The sequence below is a fragment of the Cyanistes caeruleus genome, chromosome 3 (assembly GCF_971803275.1).
Source record: "Cyanistes caeruleus chromosome 3, bCyaCae1.hap1.1, whole genome shotgun sequence".
NCBI classification, from domain to species: domain Eukaryota; kingdom Metazoa; phylum Chordata; class Aves; order Passeriformes; family Paridae; genus Cyanistes; species Cyanistes caeruleus.
This window is the reverse complement of record NC_141703.1, coordinates 103,545,930-103,561,369: the sequence shown is the minus strand read 5'-3', so window position 1 is coordinate 103,561,369 and position 15,440 is coordinate 103,545,930. Positions and strand designations below refer to the sequence as shown.

At 37.1% G+C, this 15,440-nt stretch overlaps 1 protein-coding gene across 6 annotated transcripts in view; it reads left to right on the top strand.

The window, feature by feature from the left end:
- The window catches only part of USP25 (ubiquitin specific peptidase 25), an 89,923-nt gene extending 74,483 nt beyond the window's left edge, over positions 1-15,440 (top strand). For 3 of the 6 annotated variants that reach the window (XM_086883477.1, XM_086883480.1, XM_086883479.1), the window contains 8 exons: positions 760-873; positions 2,657-2,752; positions 6,052-6,230; positions 6,980-7,058; positions 8,865-8,944; positions 13,409-13,532; positions 14,204-14,399; positions 14,843-15,440. In XM_086883477.1, the coding sequence (XP_086739603.1) occupies positions 760-873; positions 2,657-2,752; positions 6,052-6,230; positions 6,980-7,058; positions 8,865-8,944; positions 13,409-13,532; positions 14,204-14,399; positions 14,843-15,015 (1,041 nt within the window). In that variant the 3' untranslated portion in view covers positions 15,016-15,440. The remainder of the gene's footprint in view (positions 1-759; positions 874-2,656; positions 2,753-6,051; positions 6,231-6,979; positions 7,059-8,864; positions 8,945-13,408; positions 13,533-14,203; positions 14,400-14,842) is intronic. The other 3 variants (XM_086883478.1, XM_086883482.1, XM_086883481.1) reach the window with 1 other exon arrangement.

Genomic DNA, 15,440 nt, shown 5'->3' with positions numbered 1-15,440 from the left:
AAAACTTCGTTTAACACACCAAGAATTTTAATGACTAGGATAATCTTCTCCTGATTTTCTAATTAATTACTCTTCTAAAAAATAAACCAGTTGAATGTAATGCTCTTTTAAATATTTTTTAAAATATCTTGATTGTTAGAGGCTTTTTGTTTGTTTTTTCTCCCAGAGCATCAGGAAATGTTAGCTTTTAGTTTGTTTCTATCCTTTAGTGTGACTTCATCAGGTATTTCAGATAGGAAGTATCTGACCTGGCCCTCTTCAAGGCCAGACTGGACGGGTCCCTGAGCAACCTGATCTAGTGGGTGGCATCTTTAGGATTAGATGATCTTTGAGGTCCCTTCCTAAACTATTCTGATATTTTATGATATAATTAGTAATTTTGGGGTGAAATGTACAAAAAAATTGTAGTTCACAGACTTATCCTTTGCCAGGTGGCTTAAATTTATAATGGATATTAGAGTTGTAATACTGGTATACTGACCTCTAAAGGTAGAATTAGTGAATAAAGAACAAATGAAATTATTTTAGTAATTATGGCTTAATATTAAAATCTACTGCTTAAAAGATTATAAATATCACTTATATTCTCTAATTAGATACAGTTTCTGAATTTTTTCATAATTTCAGCAGTGGACATCATTGTACTAGAACAGCCTGTCAGTTTGCATCTCTCCATAATTTCACTGTATTTTCTGATGATTATTATGATTATTCTTTTTTTTCCCCCAAACACATACTGATAATGGTTTTCTTCTGCAGAGCTCTGCTAATGCCCCAGCTCAAGCAGCTCCTACCCAGCGAGTGGTAGAGGTGGCGATCCCTGATGTAGGGACTTTTGTGATTGAGTCAGAGGAGGGGGGTTATGACGATGAGGTACCTCTGATTGCAGTTGTGTGCACCGCTCCTCCTCGGTGCTTCCCTGTGCTGCCTGATGAGAATTTTTGGCATGTTTGCACACTGTTACACCTAACAGACTTCTGCAAAACTAAATGCTTAGCGAATTGTGATCTTTAACAATGTCATAGTTTGTCATGAAATACGGAAGGAAAGCACTACAAACTCTGAATTGGGCACGCTTTGCATGGTACCGTTTACACTGGAGGTGTATTTGTCTCTTCAGCTGTGGAGGTTGAATGTTGGTGTTAGGCCAGGTAGCCTTCAAAATACTGGTGATTGACTGCACACTGCTGCATTATTGAAAAGGTGACAGGACACTGAGGGATGTGTTTGTGCTTTCTTGTCAATCCAGTAAAGCTCATGTTCAAGTCTGATCTCTTATTTGCCACGATTAAGCTTTTCAGGCTCTGGGGATTAAATTAGCCATGGAAATAGCCTGAAACTGATATGGCTGGTAGAACTGAAACTTGAAAATCTTAAAAATAATTAAGACTCAGGGTGGTACATATGCCTGATGCCACTTGAGGAATAATTGAGGGGCCCATTGTTTTTCTGACAGCCACTGTTTTTTGCTGCCTAGTTTCAGCAGTCGAAAGCAACACTGCTGGTCATCAAACTGCCCTGCCTTGTCACTGCTTACTCCCCATTTTGTTTTGGTCGGGAATAGAGTTGGTGCAGCCCATATTCTCAGGGGTCTGAACATGGGTTCTTGGGGGGCTTTACCTTCCCTAGGCAAATGGATATTTCAGGTCATTCTGCCCTGGAAGTGTGATCAGCTATAACTGGGAGGATGGGGTGAGGAATAAAATGGTTTAATTGACATTATCACACTGAGATTAGTTTCTCAGAGATGCATAGTCTTCACCTTGAAAGAAAAGAGGATTTAACCTCATATAATGACCTCCTTGTTTGTTTGTTTTTACTTTTGTCTCCATGCCATTGTCTTTCTAGAGCATAATTTTCTTGCCTATTTCCCTGTTCTTTTTTGTGAGTGTATTCACTTTTTCTTAATGTTCTTATGTGTGGGAGACTTGCAAGGAGTTTAAGATCCTTCATCGTTGGTTGCTGTGCCAGCAGTACTTTGGGAAGGGAGAAAGGGAGTGTTTCCCTTTGCATACAGATAAAAAGGAGAAAGGTTTTTCTGAGTAGCTTGACTGTATCAAATTATTTGTAACTGATGTGAATAGCAGCAGGAGATGTCTGGTGTTTGTTAATTGTGTTGAGTTTGATGTTTTAAGAAATTGTGTGCAGATGCCTCAGGGATTGATTGCATTTGCAGCAGTGAGTCTCTTATTTTGACCTTGAAATATGCATTAAATACAGGTGGTATCATTTTCCATGGCTTTAGTGCAGTATATCTGAAGTGTGGATGATTTTTCTACTTGAAACTTATTTTAATTCTTTGATGGCCATGGGTGGCACTCACTCAGTGTGCAGTTTCTGCTTGGTACTAATGCTGAACTGTGCATGTTCCTTTCCTGGGAAGTTTGGTCCATGTGACTTTTTTGACACTGTTTTCTTCCTTTTATTTCCTTTCTTTTTTGTAAGATTCCTTTAATGTTATTACAGTAAAACTGTATATACACATGCCATGATTTGATTTGCAGAATATGCTCACCAGATCTGTATTGAAATGTGCCATATCAATATATGCATGCATTAAGTTGCTTTTTCATCTTGCATGAGATTAAAAGCATATTGAATTTAGTCATTAAAATATTAATCATTCAAAACTTTTACCTTAAATCCCTTGTGGCAGGTCATGCTGACCCCGAACATGCAAGGTATTATCATGGCTATAGGTAAAGCCAGGAATGTTTATGACAGGTGTGGGCCAGAAGCAGGGTTCTTTAAGGTACAACTAACATTTTCAACTTTTTCTCCTCTGACTTTTCCCATTAGATACGCTACTCCCTCTACCCCTTTCTGAATATAAAGTCTTTTCCAGCATTTATACGTACTTGTCTATATCAATCCATCATTTAGGTATTTCTCCCTTAAAAAATAGACAGATACTTGCACTGTTGATATCAGTAGCTCACATACTTTTCTGCATTTTAGCTTTTTAATAATAGTAGTAGTGAATAACATAATAGTAACATGAAACCTAGATGTTTAATCAGTAAAAGTATATGGTTTTTTTCTCCTGTTAGTAATAAAACTCATGCTTTTGCTAAACTGTGGGACAGCAGGATTTTTTTACCCAGAGACTTTTCAGTCATTTGTTGTTTATTTCAAAGAGATGTTCTTGGTTTGTACTCCATAGAAGATTTTTAATAAATTTAAATTTAAATTGCTTGCTTTTGTATAACCACATGGGTGTCAATACTATTTATTTATGCACTTTTTTATTACTGGGAATTAGACGTTGGGCTTTTTACAGTGATAAGTCTTCACTGTGCCACCAGATTTAAGAATGTGTTCATTTTCTTAAATACACAAACTTCTAAGCACCTTTAAGCTTGTGGCCTTTCAAATTTTCAGGCTACTAGAAAGGGAATTGCTTTGACATGATCTAAAATGTGAAATCCTCTCAAATATGATTTGGAGAGGAGAAGGAAGTTTCTTGCTTGTCATTGAGTAGCAGTCTGTTTTCTTCTTAATGGTGTACTTCCATTTTAAAATTAAAATTAAATTTTAAAATTAAAATTATAAAAGCCACAAAACCCCCAAACAGGAAACAAACAAACAAAAAACCCTACCATCACCACCAAAAAGTTCTGCACCCCCTTGGTAAGGAAACTGAAACCTCATGGGTTGCTTGGTTTGTCTGTGTGGGTGTTTGAAGTGGATACTTACAGAAGGCTTATAACCTTAATGTGTTTGCAGGGCTGTCTCTGTTAACTGTGCCTGATCTCAGGGAAGGGAGAGACACCTGCCACAGCCTCTGTTCAGTGAAACTGGGCTTGTTTGGGATTTTGCTTTTTTAGTTTTTTTTCAAATTTATTAATGAAAATACATAAATTGATTTTAAGTTGAAAAAAATCCTCATATGATCAAATCACTCCTTACCAGAAAGTTCAATTATATCTATTTTCTTTATATAAAGGGTGTTTTGATAATGTTAAACCAGAAAATTAGTTCAAAATAAAACTATATTTAATGCTTTAGAGGTATCAAAACAATGCTTGGTTGAAATGATTTTCAGTCTTTAATTTTGAATCCTTAAACATTTAGGCTTCACAGGAGCAAAATGTCTTTGAGTGAGAAAATGTTTTGACATAAAGTAGAAAACTTTCCTTACTCATTTTCTGCTGAAACGTGTTTGCAGTAACTTAGAACAGGTGAAATTGAAGAAATGCATTAGTATGAATGGATGCAGATGAAGTGGGGCTGTTTTGGGAAGAAAATTTTTGTGTTGGGATGCATCAGATGAAATTTCATGTTTTCCCATAAGTTACTATAAAAGGTCCTATGATGTCTTTTAATACCATTACTGTGTTCCTTTGTGTTGTTTTTTATGAAATTAGTATTTTCAGAAAACTGGGGGGGTTCTATATCTTTGTTTTACAGTGTTACTTAGGTGAAACTCCTTTGGTGTGGGTCATTGTTACTGCCAAGGTTTCATTCCCCCTCTTGATCTCAGGTTTAAGACATGACTAACATTCAGATATTTCTTGGTCAGTGATCTCTTCAAATCATTGTTCTTTAACCTTTATAGACAACTCCTCCCAGAATGTTTCCTTTAAGATCTTTATATAATATCCTCAGAAAATTAAAGCATATAATACTTTCTTCTACTGTCCCTTTTTCTGTAGAGAAATACCATTTTTCCATTTTGTTAAAGTTTTCTGAATCTGTAGAATACCACATTATTTTAAAAATTATTATAAAAATACATGGTTTGTGTTGCGTTTTTTCCTACTTGTAGGTAATTATATGAAAAATTCAATGTCTGATAGCAGTTTATTATTTTTACTTCCTCAGTAAACAAGGATTAATTCTTAGCCATGTTGACTTTCTAATTGTAGAATTTCTGATGTAAGATAATAGAAACTCTGTGGCTTTTGGCACTTATGTTGTTGTCCTAAACATCTTTTTTAATGATAATGCAAATCATGAGTATTTAAAGATACTGATTTAAAGATATTGATGCAGAACATTCTCCTAAGTTTTAAAGGCCTCCATATGCTCTGTGTTTAAACCTGTATGATTATTACCCTACATGTTTAGTCCTGAAACAAAATGTGTGATTAGGAGACAATGTGAGCCCAAATTTCTGATAGGTAAATGTCAGGTATTACATATTAGCATAAAGAAATTTGAAATACTGAAGGGGGCAGGGGGGAGGGTGTCATGACTGCTTTGATGCTTTATTATTTTGTGATACATTGTATTGAAACTTTGCTAATGTTTTAGGAAACTGCCTGATCACCTCCCTGTTTCCAGGGGGAATTTATGGAACGTGTGTTAACATTTGTCACCACTTTTCTAAATATTTTTCTTGTTGCTCCAGTTCATGCTGTATAGTTTCAGTGAGTAAAATCTAATGAACATATTAAATGATGTTCATTAAAACCTAATGTGCTGACAAAGTTGGAAAAGTAAATTATTCTGATGACCTCTAAAATACTCAGTGAGGGCTGCATCCTGCCCTATAGGGCAATACTGTTCATACTGAATTATTATTTTCTTCAGAAATCCTATCATTTGTTTTTCATTGAAAGACATATTTCATTCCCATGTAGTATTTTCCAAATCATTCATGTTCACTAAACTTTCTTTAGGATATTTTTTATTCACGTCTTTGCATTTAATCATGTATTAGAGGTACTTTTTTACCTTATTAGACTTCACAAAATTTCTGAAGGTCAAGTGTCTGAAATCTTGTACTTCTCTTGGGCTTAAAGAAACTTCTCTAAAGATTGGACAAATCTCCTCTCAGGGAGACATAGCACAGGAACTACTTTTGAAGGGAAGATTTACTTGGGATTTTGTCATGCTTAACTGGAGAGAGAAAGTATCTACTTGACAATTTATCTGTGGTTTTGTTTGTTTTCTTTTTAAAAACATGGTTCAGACTTCTTAGAAGGGTGGTCTGTGGATCTGTTAAATTCTATAGGCAAAATGCCATGGCAGACAAAGCATCTTGTGTTTGTGGTGTTTGAGTTAAAAGCCAGAAGGAATAATGTCTATTTTTTTAAAATTATGTAGGCAATTAAATTGGAATACACACGTCTGCTAAAATTAGCCCAGGAAGATCCACCGCCTGAATGTGATTATCGTTTGCGTCATGCAATTGTTTACTTCATCCAAAACCAGGCACCAAAGAAGATAATTGAGAGAACATTACTGGAACAGTTTGGAGATCACAATCTCAGCTTTGATGAAAGGTAATAAGATCTGCACATCTCATTTCCTGTGTTCATGAATGTTCTCTGATGTGTGGAAACACCCTTCATATTTGGCTGGTGTGTTTGGCTTCATCTCCTAGTTAATAGCTTGCAAATTTACTTTGTAAAACAGATAATCTTTATAAAAATCTCTGTTGAAAGAGTAATCAAGAAGTTGAGTTTCTACTCATCTAAAATAAGTAGAAATGCTCAATGCTGTTCATAATTTTGCACCTTCTTTCTCTGTGTTTCCTCACTGCCCTGAAAGGCAGCAAGAGAGCAAAGCCTTTCCAAAAAAAAGCAAAATGGGGTGAGTGACTGACTTGAGAGCAAGACAATGTCTTTCTTCCACTCAAAATTCCATCTACTTACTTATGTAAATATATAAATTAAAAGTTAGAAAACAGTCTGGTTTCTGTGTAGGGAATAATGTTCTAAACTTCTAATTGTCAGGGAGTTTCAAGCTACCTTAAATGTAAAATTAAAAGAAAGACTAAGCAATGTGGCAATTTAGCAAAATAAAAGAAATAATTCTTTAAATAGAACAGCCCTCCATCACACATACTTCAAAAGTATGCCCTCTCCTGCTGATAATACCATGTATAATAAAATGTACATTTTCCATGGCATTTTCATACTGGTGTACATAAGGATGTAGCCCATGCTGTCTGAGGCTCCTGTCTTTGTAAGGATAATACCCTCTGTGAATTTCCAGTAATATTTCATTATTTTTATTTGCTTTTTGTAAGGTGCCGTAACATAATGAAGGTTGCTCAAGCCAAGCTTGAAATGATAAAGCCAGATGAAGTAAACATGGAGGAATATGAGGTCAGTATTTCATATGCTTTAAATTAAGTTGTAATGTGAAATAGTTATCAGTAAAGCTGAATTTTGTCTTCACAAATTTCTTCTTGTCTCAGGCTGAGAAGTTAAAACTGGCTATTTATTTAAAGATCCTTTATTTGTCCAAAGTCTGCTCTTGAGATAAAGCTGCTTTTTCCACATCTGTAATTCCAGTGTTTGAACCATAAATAAGTGTTAGGTTGGAATCTGTCCTTATTTTGTTAATGAGTCTTGACGTCACTAACAATACTTTGCAATTTATCACCACATGAGCCACATGGCTTTTTCTAGGTAGACACAGCTGGCAGGGAAAGAGGAGAGTGGTCTGTGCCCAGCCTTGGTCATCTTGAGAGCTGCATAGCAGGCACAGTCACATTTTTGCTTTTCCTCCAGCTGTCTCTGCAGCTATTCCCATTTTCTTTTGAGCAGCAGATTCTTTTCTTTGCTGGGACCATGCATAACCAGCTTATGCATTCAATTTTTCCTCCTGTGTTGTTTAGAAAAACTTGGAGGGAAAGCGAGAGTGAATCTTGGACATTAAATAATCGTGACTAATAGTTGCTAAAATAATTCATCTCACATTTAAAGCTAAGCCTGTAGCTGATTTTCCAGCATCAATTTCAAGTCTGAGTAATACTGTTAATTAAGACCTCTTAATAGTGGGTTTTTATGTCCTGGGCAGATGCCAGTCCACCACCTATACCTCCTTGTCGTGGTGGGAGTTCCAAACAACTTCATCAGGAGGAAAATGGGAGTAATCTTTCCCTCACAGATCCAGTGAAAAATATTTTTATTGCCTCTTCTCATTACCGTGTAGGTTTGAGACCTACAGTAGATGTTACTGCATTACAGTAGTCACTGTAATGTCACTGTAATGTCACTGATAGAGAAGGACCTTCATAGTGGCATTTCAGTTGCATTTTCTTGGCTGTGCAGGGCTCAGCATTTTACCATTTTCTGAATGATGCTGCACAGAGAGAACAAACAGTTCTGGACTTAGCTCTAAGTGTGGGGAGTGGAGGTATCTTCTGTTCCTCTGCAGAAAAGTTCCCCTTTTTTAGCTCCTGTAATAGGTAGTTGGGGATTTCTGTATAGATTGTGTCAGTCCGGTATAGTGATTTGGCATTTTATGGATGCTTTCTCAAGCTCTTTCTGTTGAATCTGCTTGTAGCTGGGTCTTATGGTGTGCTGTCCCCTATTTTATCTTTAATGCACAATTGAAAGTCAGCAGTTAACCCTCAGTAGAGAAAATGCCTTTCTCACCAGGAGCATTTACCTGTAAAGTGAACCAGGAGTCACTCGGTATAAATGGTGATGCAGTATGATAGATGTTCTGCTCCAGCACCAACATCTCATCTGAGTTGCATTTGGGGTTTTTTTTTAGCACTTCCCATGCAAAATGTTCATGCTTTTTCTATGTTATTCTTGTATGAAAATTAAGATTAATATTTGGCATATGAAAAAGCTTTCCAATACTTTCTGAGTAATGTCGGGAAGAAAAAAACAAGATCTCGTATAATTTTGACTGTGGTTCTCCAAAGATGCTTTGTGTTCTGTTCAAATGGTAATAGGTTCTGTAAGAATAATCACATATAGAAATGTTTAAGACATATAAGAATTTTCTTTTTATTGAGGGAGGGTGGTTTCAGGTGGACTTTCCACATATACAAGCCTACTGGTGTCTTTAGTACTTAAGGACACTAAATTTAAGTGGGGGGGGGGGGTGTTTAAAAAAATAAATTATATTTCATTTTTGTGGATGAAGTTCTATTTACCCTTTCTTACATGCAGAGATGGCATCAAGACTATAGACATTTCAGGGAAACAACCATGTTTCTCATGGTAGGATTGGAGTTTTTCCAAAAAAAGAGGTAAGTGGTAGTATAGAACTCAAATGTAGAAGAATGATGTGAAGGCAAAATTTTATATTGATAAGTAAAGCTATTTTTTAAATTAAGAAGTGTTTAATGTATTCTTCATTTCAAATAAGCATTTGTTCAGTCTACTAATGTCTTCAGTCTTGCATCTTCCTATTCTTAATTTCCATTTCCACTCTTTTATCAAGGTATGGGTTCTTTTCAGAGCACCCTCCACATGCACCCCTATTCTTCCTTCTATTCTTCTGTTCTGGTGCTGTGGGTATCACTCAGCCATGAATATCCTCCTTCTCTGGCACCACCTGTGCACATACATTTATCTGCTTTCATCAGTAGACTCAGTTAGTCAAGTCCATATCTTTCCTGCTTTTTGACTGGGTCTTCCCACTGAAGCAGTTTTACCTTCTGCATTAGTCTGAGCCAAAACTCCACCTACGTGGGCTCTAAAGGTCAGGAAAACAGAACATATTCGAGAAGAACTATCATACATAGCTGTCATTGTTGTAGCTGATTGTCCTTAACTTCATGGTGATTCATTCCCTTCTCTTTTTTGAACCAAGTCAGAAATTGTGGTTGTATAAAATGGGTGACATCTATGTGCTTAATTCAAAACAGCTAAAATTTATTCTGGTCTACACATGCAACAAGAATGGTGATTACAGTATAAATGTAGTCAATCACTGATTTTTCATGTATAAAAAAATAGCTAGGGAAATTTATAGCAGGAGTCAAATTTAATTTTGTCTCTTTGTTGTGTAGTAAATTGCTCCATATTTCTCATCTTGTATCTTCCCAAAAAAGAAAGACACGAAACAATACAGGAAAACTGATTGCAAAAGACACAGCCTTGCCTTTGTGACATGTCTTTTTATACTGGCTAACACAATGAGCTCAGAGTCTTGGGTTGTCTTTGGGTTACCACCATGTAATAAACAGTATATTTACTAATAATCTAAATTGAAATATGCTACACTATTGGTCTTAGAGTTTGTGTACAAAGGTTAGTCAGATTACCTGACTTATTTGAAAAATAAAAACACTGGTGTTGCTTCATTCCTTAAAAAGGCAGAAATGTCACAGGCATTGTGACTCTCTGAGATTGCAGGCAGGGGTGAAACATCTTCAAGTTCCTTGGCACTGGGACCTCCAGAGTGGCACCTTCAATTGTAAAATACCATTGTTTTCAATAAATTCCTTCTTGCTGTAACATATTCTGGATATGCCATGGAGGAGAGAGGGAATCACAGGTTTCTGCTCTGTTCTAATCAAAGTTCTCCATTATTTACAACAGCTTCCAGAATTAGGGTGAGGTGTTTGCTAGAAAGCATCTTCATAATTTAGAAAACAAACCTATTATCACCAGTCTTCCACTCTAATATGGGTCAGAAATAAAAGGTACAATTTCAGAAGTGCTTCACAAAATGTTTGATTCAAAGACAGTAGGACTAAAGTATAGTTAATGGATGAGTGAGATCTGGGTATCCAGTGACCTGCTCCAAAAGCATCTTGTGCAAGTACATACCTGTGTTTCAGCTTCAGGTTCTCAAAGGACTCAGAGATTTAAATGAGTTTCCCACCTTGCACACTTGAGAGAGCAATGGTACCATCCTTATACTGAAAACAAGACTAACCTGTCAGTTCATTTAACACTAAAATCATAAAACATAACTTTAAAAATATTAATGAAAGGATAGGCTTTCATAATAGAAATATGATCTTCATTAGTAGGACTGTTTTGAGGGTGTGTTTTTTTTTCCCCACAAACCCACCTCTGCTGACAAACTTTTCTTAGCTTCAGTAACACTAAGCAATAACCTAGCAGCACTTGATGTATTGATGGAGCCAAAAGTTGACTTTTAGTCAAGCAGTATTTATTTATTTAATTGTAATGTGTTGAACAAACACAAAAATTAGCTTTAAAGTAGTTTGGTATATCTTTTTCATGCCTACTTCCAGTGGTCACTCGTGATCCCTGATGGTGGGTGACAAGGCCCACTTTTCACAGCAGGTGAAGAATTAAGGGGTCTTTCAGGCAGATCTTCTCTGACTGTGGCATGGAATAGTAACTTGCTCTGGCCAAGATGAACTCAGCCAGCTAATGAGCCTTGGTAGGAATTTTGCCTGCAGCTCACTCTTGTGGCAGCAACTTAAAAGTGAACAAACTGTTCACACAAACCAGTTATCTCTTAAGTTTCTTGGAAAGCCAGTACAGCTTTTTGGTTTTGACTGAAATGCCTTTTTCAAAGCAGTGCTAAAATTTCACCATTCTTTGCTTTCTGTGTCTTTTCCTAAGCCTCAACCTAGTGAGCTCCAGAATTTTGTGAGCAGCTTCAGTGATTTTAGGCTTGAGCTTATGTACAGTTCAGCTGTGAGAAGGCAGAAAGCCAGCCGTGTTCCAGGCTGTATCCAAAGCCCTGTGGAATTCTGCCCCTCTGCCCCTCTCTGCTCAGACCCCACCTGCAGGGCTGTACCCAGCTCTGGGTCCCAGCACGGGAAGGACAGGGAGCTGCTGGAGCTGGGCCAGAGGAGACACCAAGGTGATCAGAGGGATGGAACACCTGCCTAATTAAGACAAGATGAGAAAGTTGGGCCTATTCAGTCTGAAGGAAAAGAAGGTTGCATGGAAACCTGAAAGCAACCCCTGAATGTCTGAAAGGAGTCTACAAGAAAGGTGGAGACCTTGGAGTGACAGGACAAGGGAGAATGGCTTCAAACTGACAGAGAAGAGGTTTAGATTAGATATTAGGAGGTAATTCTTTACAGTGAGGGTGGTGAGGCCCTGGCAGAGGTTGCCCAGAGGAGCTGTGGCTGCCCTGTCCATGGAAGTATTCAAGGCCAGGTTGGATGGGGCTTGGAACAACCTGGTCTAGTGGAAGGTGTCCCTGCCCATGGCACAGGGGTTTCCAACCCAGGCCACCCTATGATTCTATGGATCTAATTTTACTGTAGTCCCATTCCTCAGACCCAAGATATATAAGGAGTCTGAGCTTGGATATACAGTCATGATAATCTAAAATAAATTACCTTGGTGTTAAATGTCACCACAGTTGTTTCAGGAAAGGGTCACACAAGTGAGGAAGGTGCAAGAAGAGGGTGACTGGAAATAAGGCAACGACCACCACTGAGTTTCAATTTGCATCAGCAGAGCTGTTGACCTGTTGAACTGTAGCTTCAACCTGCCATTTCACAAATAACTGAACCAAGAATGGAAGGAGAAGCTCCTCCTCCCGTGCCTGTATAACCATCAGTTTCAATTCTTTTAATCATATTTTCTTCCTTTTTCTTCCCCTTTCCTCCTACATTTATTTTTCAGCTGTCTGGTCAGTTTTATTGGTGACCAGGGACATGAAGAGTTTTCATTGCTAGGAAAAACGGACTTAAAGTAGTGTTTTCCCTTATTTTTATATTGTCTCATTTGGAGGTACTACCTTATGTTTTGAGTTTTTTACTTTGGAAAACTATTGACTTATATTCGGATATGCTCTGTGTGTGGACATAATTTTTAGCCTTTTTCAGTAGCTTGGTAGCTTGATTTTGGTAGTTTCAACTTGACCCATGAGCTCATACTCTCGTCAGGAGGGAGTGCATAATTTCATGTTCCTTTAACCACTCCCTTAAGAAATTTATTTTCCTAGATTTACTTTCTTTTTTTAAAATTTGAATAAAAATGAGATCTCAATTTTAAAATGCCTGTTTTTAGGGTAGCTACCAGAACTGCTTTCAGTGCTTTTGTGTCATAACTGAGTCTTTGTAAACCAGCGAATTAACCATTTCAGGTGTTTGCAGCAGTGTGAGGGGAGATTGTTCATCTGTGCCTGAAGGAATCTCTGTCAATCTTTAACTGATAGGTTCTTGGGTGCTCTTTTATTCCTTCTCTACCAATTTGCCTTGCATTTATCTTCTGCATTCAGATTAAAGACAGAAATATCAACAGTCTAACACTTCTACTTTTGAAATGCTGTAATGGCTTCTTCCATCACAGTAGATTTCAATTAACTTGGAAGAACTTACAATTCATAAAGCTTAAAAATTCACAGGTTTTGTTTTAGAAATAAGGTGACAGCTTTAAATCTTATTTGCTGAGGTGTAGAATGCTATCAAGATATTCATGGCAACAGAAGCTGAAACCCAATGGGACATAAAAGCAATCAGGAAGAATTAAGTTTTCATGGATACTCAAGGCTAATCTAAAGCTGGTTTTGGAGCGAAATGATACACATTGGTTTCAGTGAGCTTTGGATCAGAGTTTGTGTGTAATGATCTAACAAAATAATTTGTTCTAATGTGTGTAAAAGACAAAATTTTATGGTTTAAAAAGTAATTATGAAGAGATTGGTGGGAAGGAGTGGGCTTGCCATCCAGCAAGTGGAGTTACCTGTCCTTTGAGGAACACAGTAGTTATCTTGAAGCTGGTGGTACGTGGATGTTGAACCTAATGCTTTTGTTTCTTCACTCCAGTTACATGGAAGCCTTGCTCTACCTTATCTATGCTTACCAGAATAACAAAGAACTCTTGTCCAAAGGCCCGTACAGAGGGCACGATGAAGAGCTGATATCTCACTACAGACGAGAGTGTTTGCTAGTAAGTGAAAGGAGAACTCAAAATGTTGAGTTTGCTGCATAGCTCTAATTAATTAATGGAGAAGTGTTGCCGTCATGTACAACAAACCCAAAACCTCCCTGCATTAGAAATTTAATACTGAGGCTTGTAAGGGGAAAAAAAACAAAAGTAAAAAAGAAAACATCATTCCCCACCTTTTTTTGAACAGCCAATCATTTTCTTTATGATTATAGTGGGCTCAGTGCCATCATGTCTGGGCTAGGTGGGAGTAGTGGTTGACAGTGTTGGTGAGTAGACTCACCCTGCTGCTGTGGTTTGACGGGGAGACAAATATTGGGAAAGTCATCAGCAATGATGCCTTGCCTGGAACAAGGGATTTTTTGCTTGTTATGTCACTTTTAACAATAGTGAAAAAATAAAAGCAGGTGATAGAAACTCAGTCTTAACAAAACAGCTGCAAAATTGGAGTTGACAGGTATGAAATGAAGTGGCTTGAGGAACAGCACAAGTTCAAGTGGATTAGTAGAGCATATGCATCATGGAGTAAATGTTATAACACAGCTGTGGTTAATACAAATTGCCAGCTAATTCTGTAGGAAGACTGTGCTTTAAAACAAACTGATAATGATGCATGGTAGACTGTGAAATGCTGTGTACTTAAAGGCTTTCCTTTTTTGTGGTGGTTTCTGAAGAAACTAAACGAGCATGCTGCAGCACTGTTTGAATCAGGAGATGATCAGGAAGTAAATAATGGCCTGATCATAATGAACGAGCTTATTGTCCCATGTTTGCCATTACTACTGGTGGATGAAATGGAAGAGAAAGATATTGTTGCTGTGGAAGATATGAGAAACCGTTGGTGTTCCTATCTTGGACAAGAAATGGAACGTAAGTAATTTGTTATTAAGTTATAAGGACCTTGTGCAGCTTTTTTTGTCGTGTTTTCAATGTCTAGAATTAAAATTGTATCTTTTGTGCCTTGGTAATGTTTTTTGAGCTGCCCTGACTTTTGAATAATCCTGTACATATTTAAATGAAAAGTTTTTCCATATGTTGCATTGGGATGTCAGGCTGTAAAGGAAACATGCTTTTTGAATAGAAAAACATTGGTTGTGTTAGATCATTTAAAGGGGAATTTATATCAACATCTTACTAGGAATTTGTATGTCCTAGTTATTGCTGGTAGGTCTAAAGAATCTGAATTATTCCAAGTGAAACTCCTCCTCTTCTACCCACTAATTAACAAAAAAAAAGTCAACATTGGGCAGAAAAAGGATAATTCTACATGCGAATATAAATGCTTATATTTGTTTTTCTGGTTTGATTTGCAGCCAACTTGCAAGAAAAACTGACAGATTTCCTGCCAAAACTCCTAGATTGTTCTACAGAGATTAAAGGTTTCAATGACCCGCCAAAGTTACCTTCCTACTCCACACATGAACTGTGTGAAAGATACGCCCGAATCATGTTGTCACTCAGTCGAACTCCAGCCGATGGAAGATAAATTCTGCAGACCTTCCTAAGCACATTGTATAAACTTTTTTAGTTCTTAAACCTTGCCTTCCTGTCACAGGGTTTGCTTGTTGCTGCTATAGTTTTTAACTTTTTTTATTTTAATAACTGCAAAAGAGAAATGACTGTACAAAATTTAGCCAGACTGCAAACGATTAAAGCTGAGAATCGCATGGCGCTCAGTCGTTTCAACCAGAATTGATGCAACACGCAAGTCTGATCATTATGGCAAAACTGCTTTTTTGCCATTTATCTGTTACAGTATTACTTTGCTTTTATCTTAAGATCCTTTACTTTATCAACAGCTGTCTGGATCATTTTGTGACTGCAACTACTTTAAGTGTCCAGTGCTGTGTAAATACATGGTACTTGGTAGCTTGTAAATGAAAAGAAAGAATAAAGTTTTATTTATGGCTA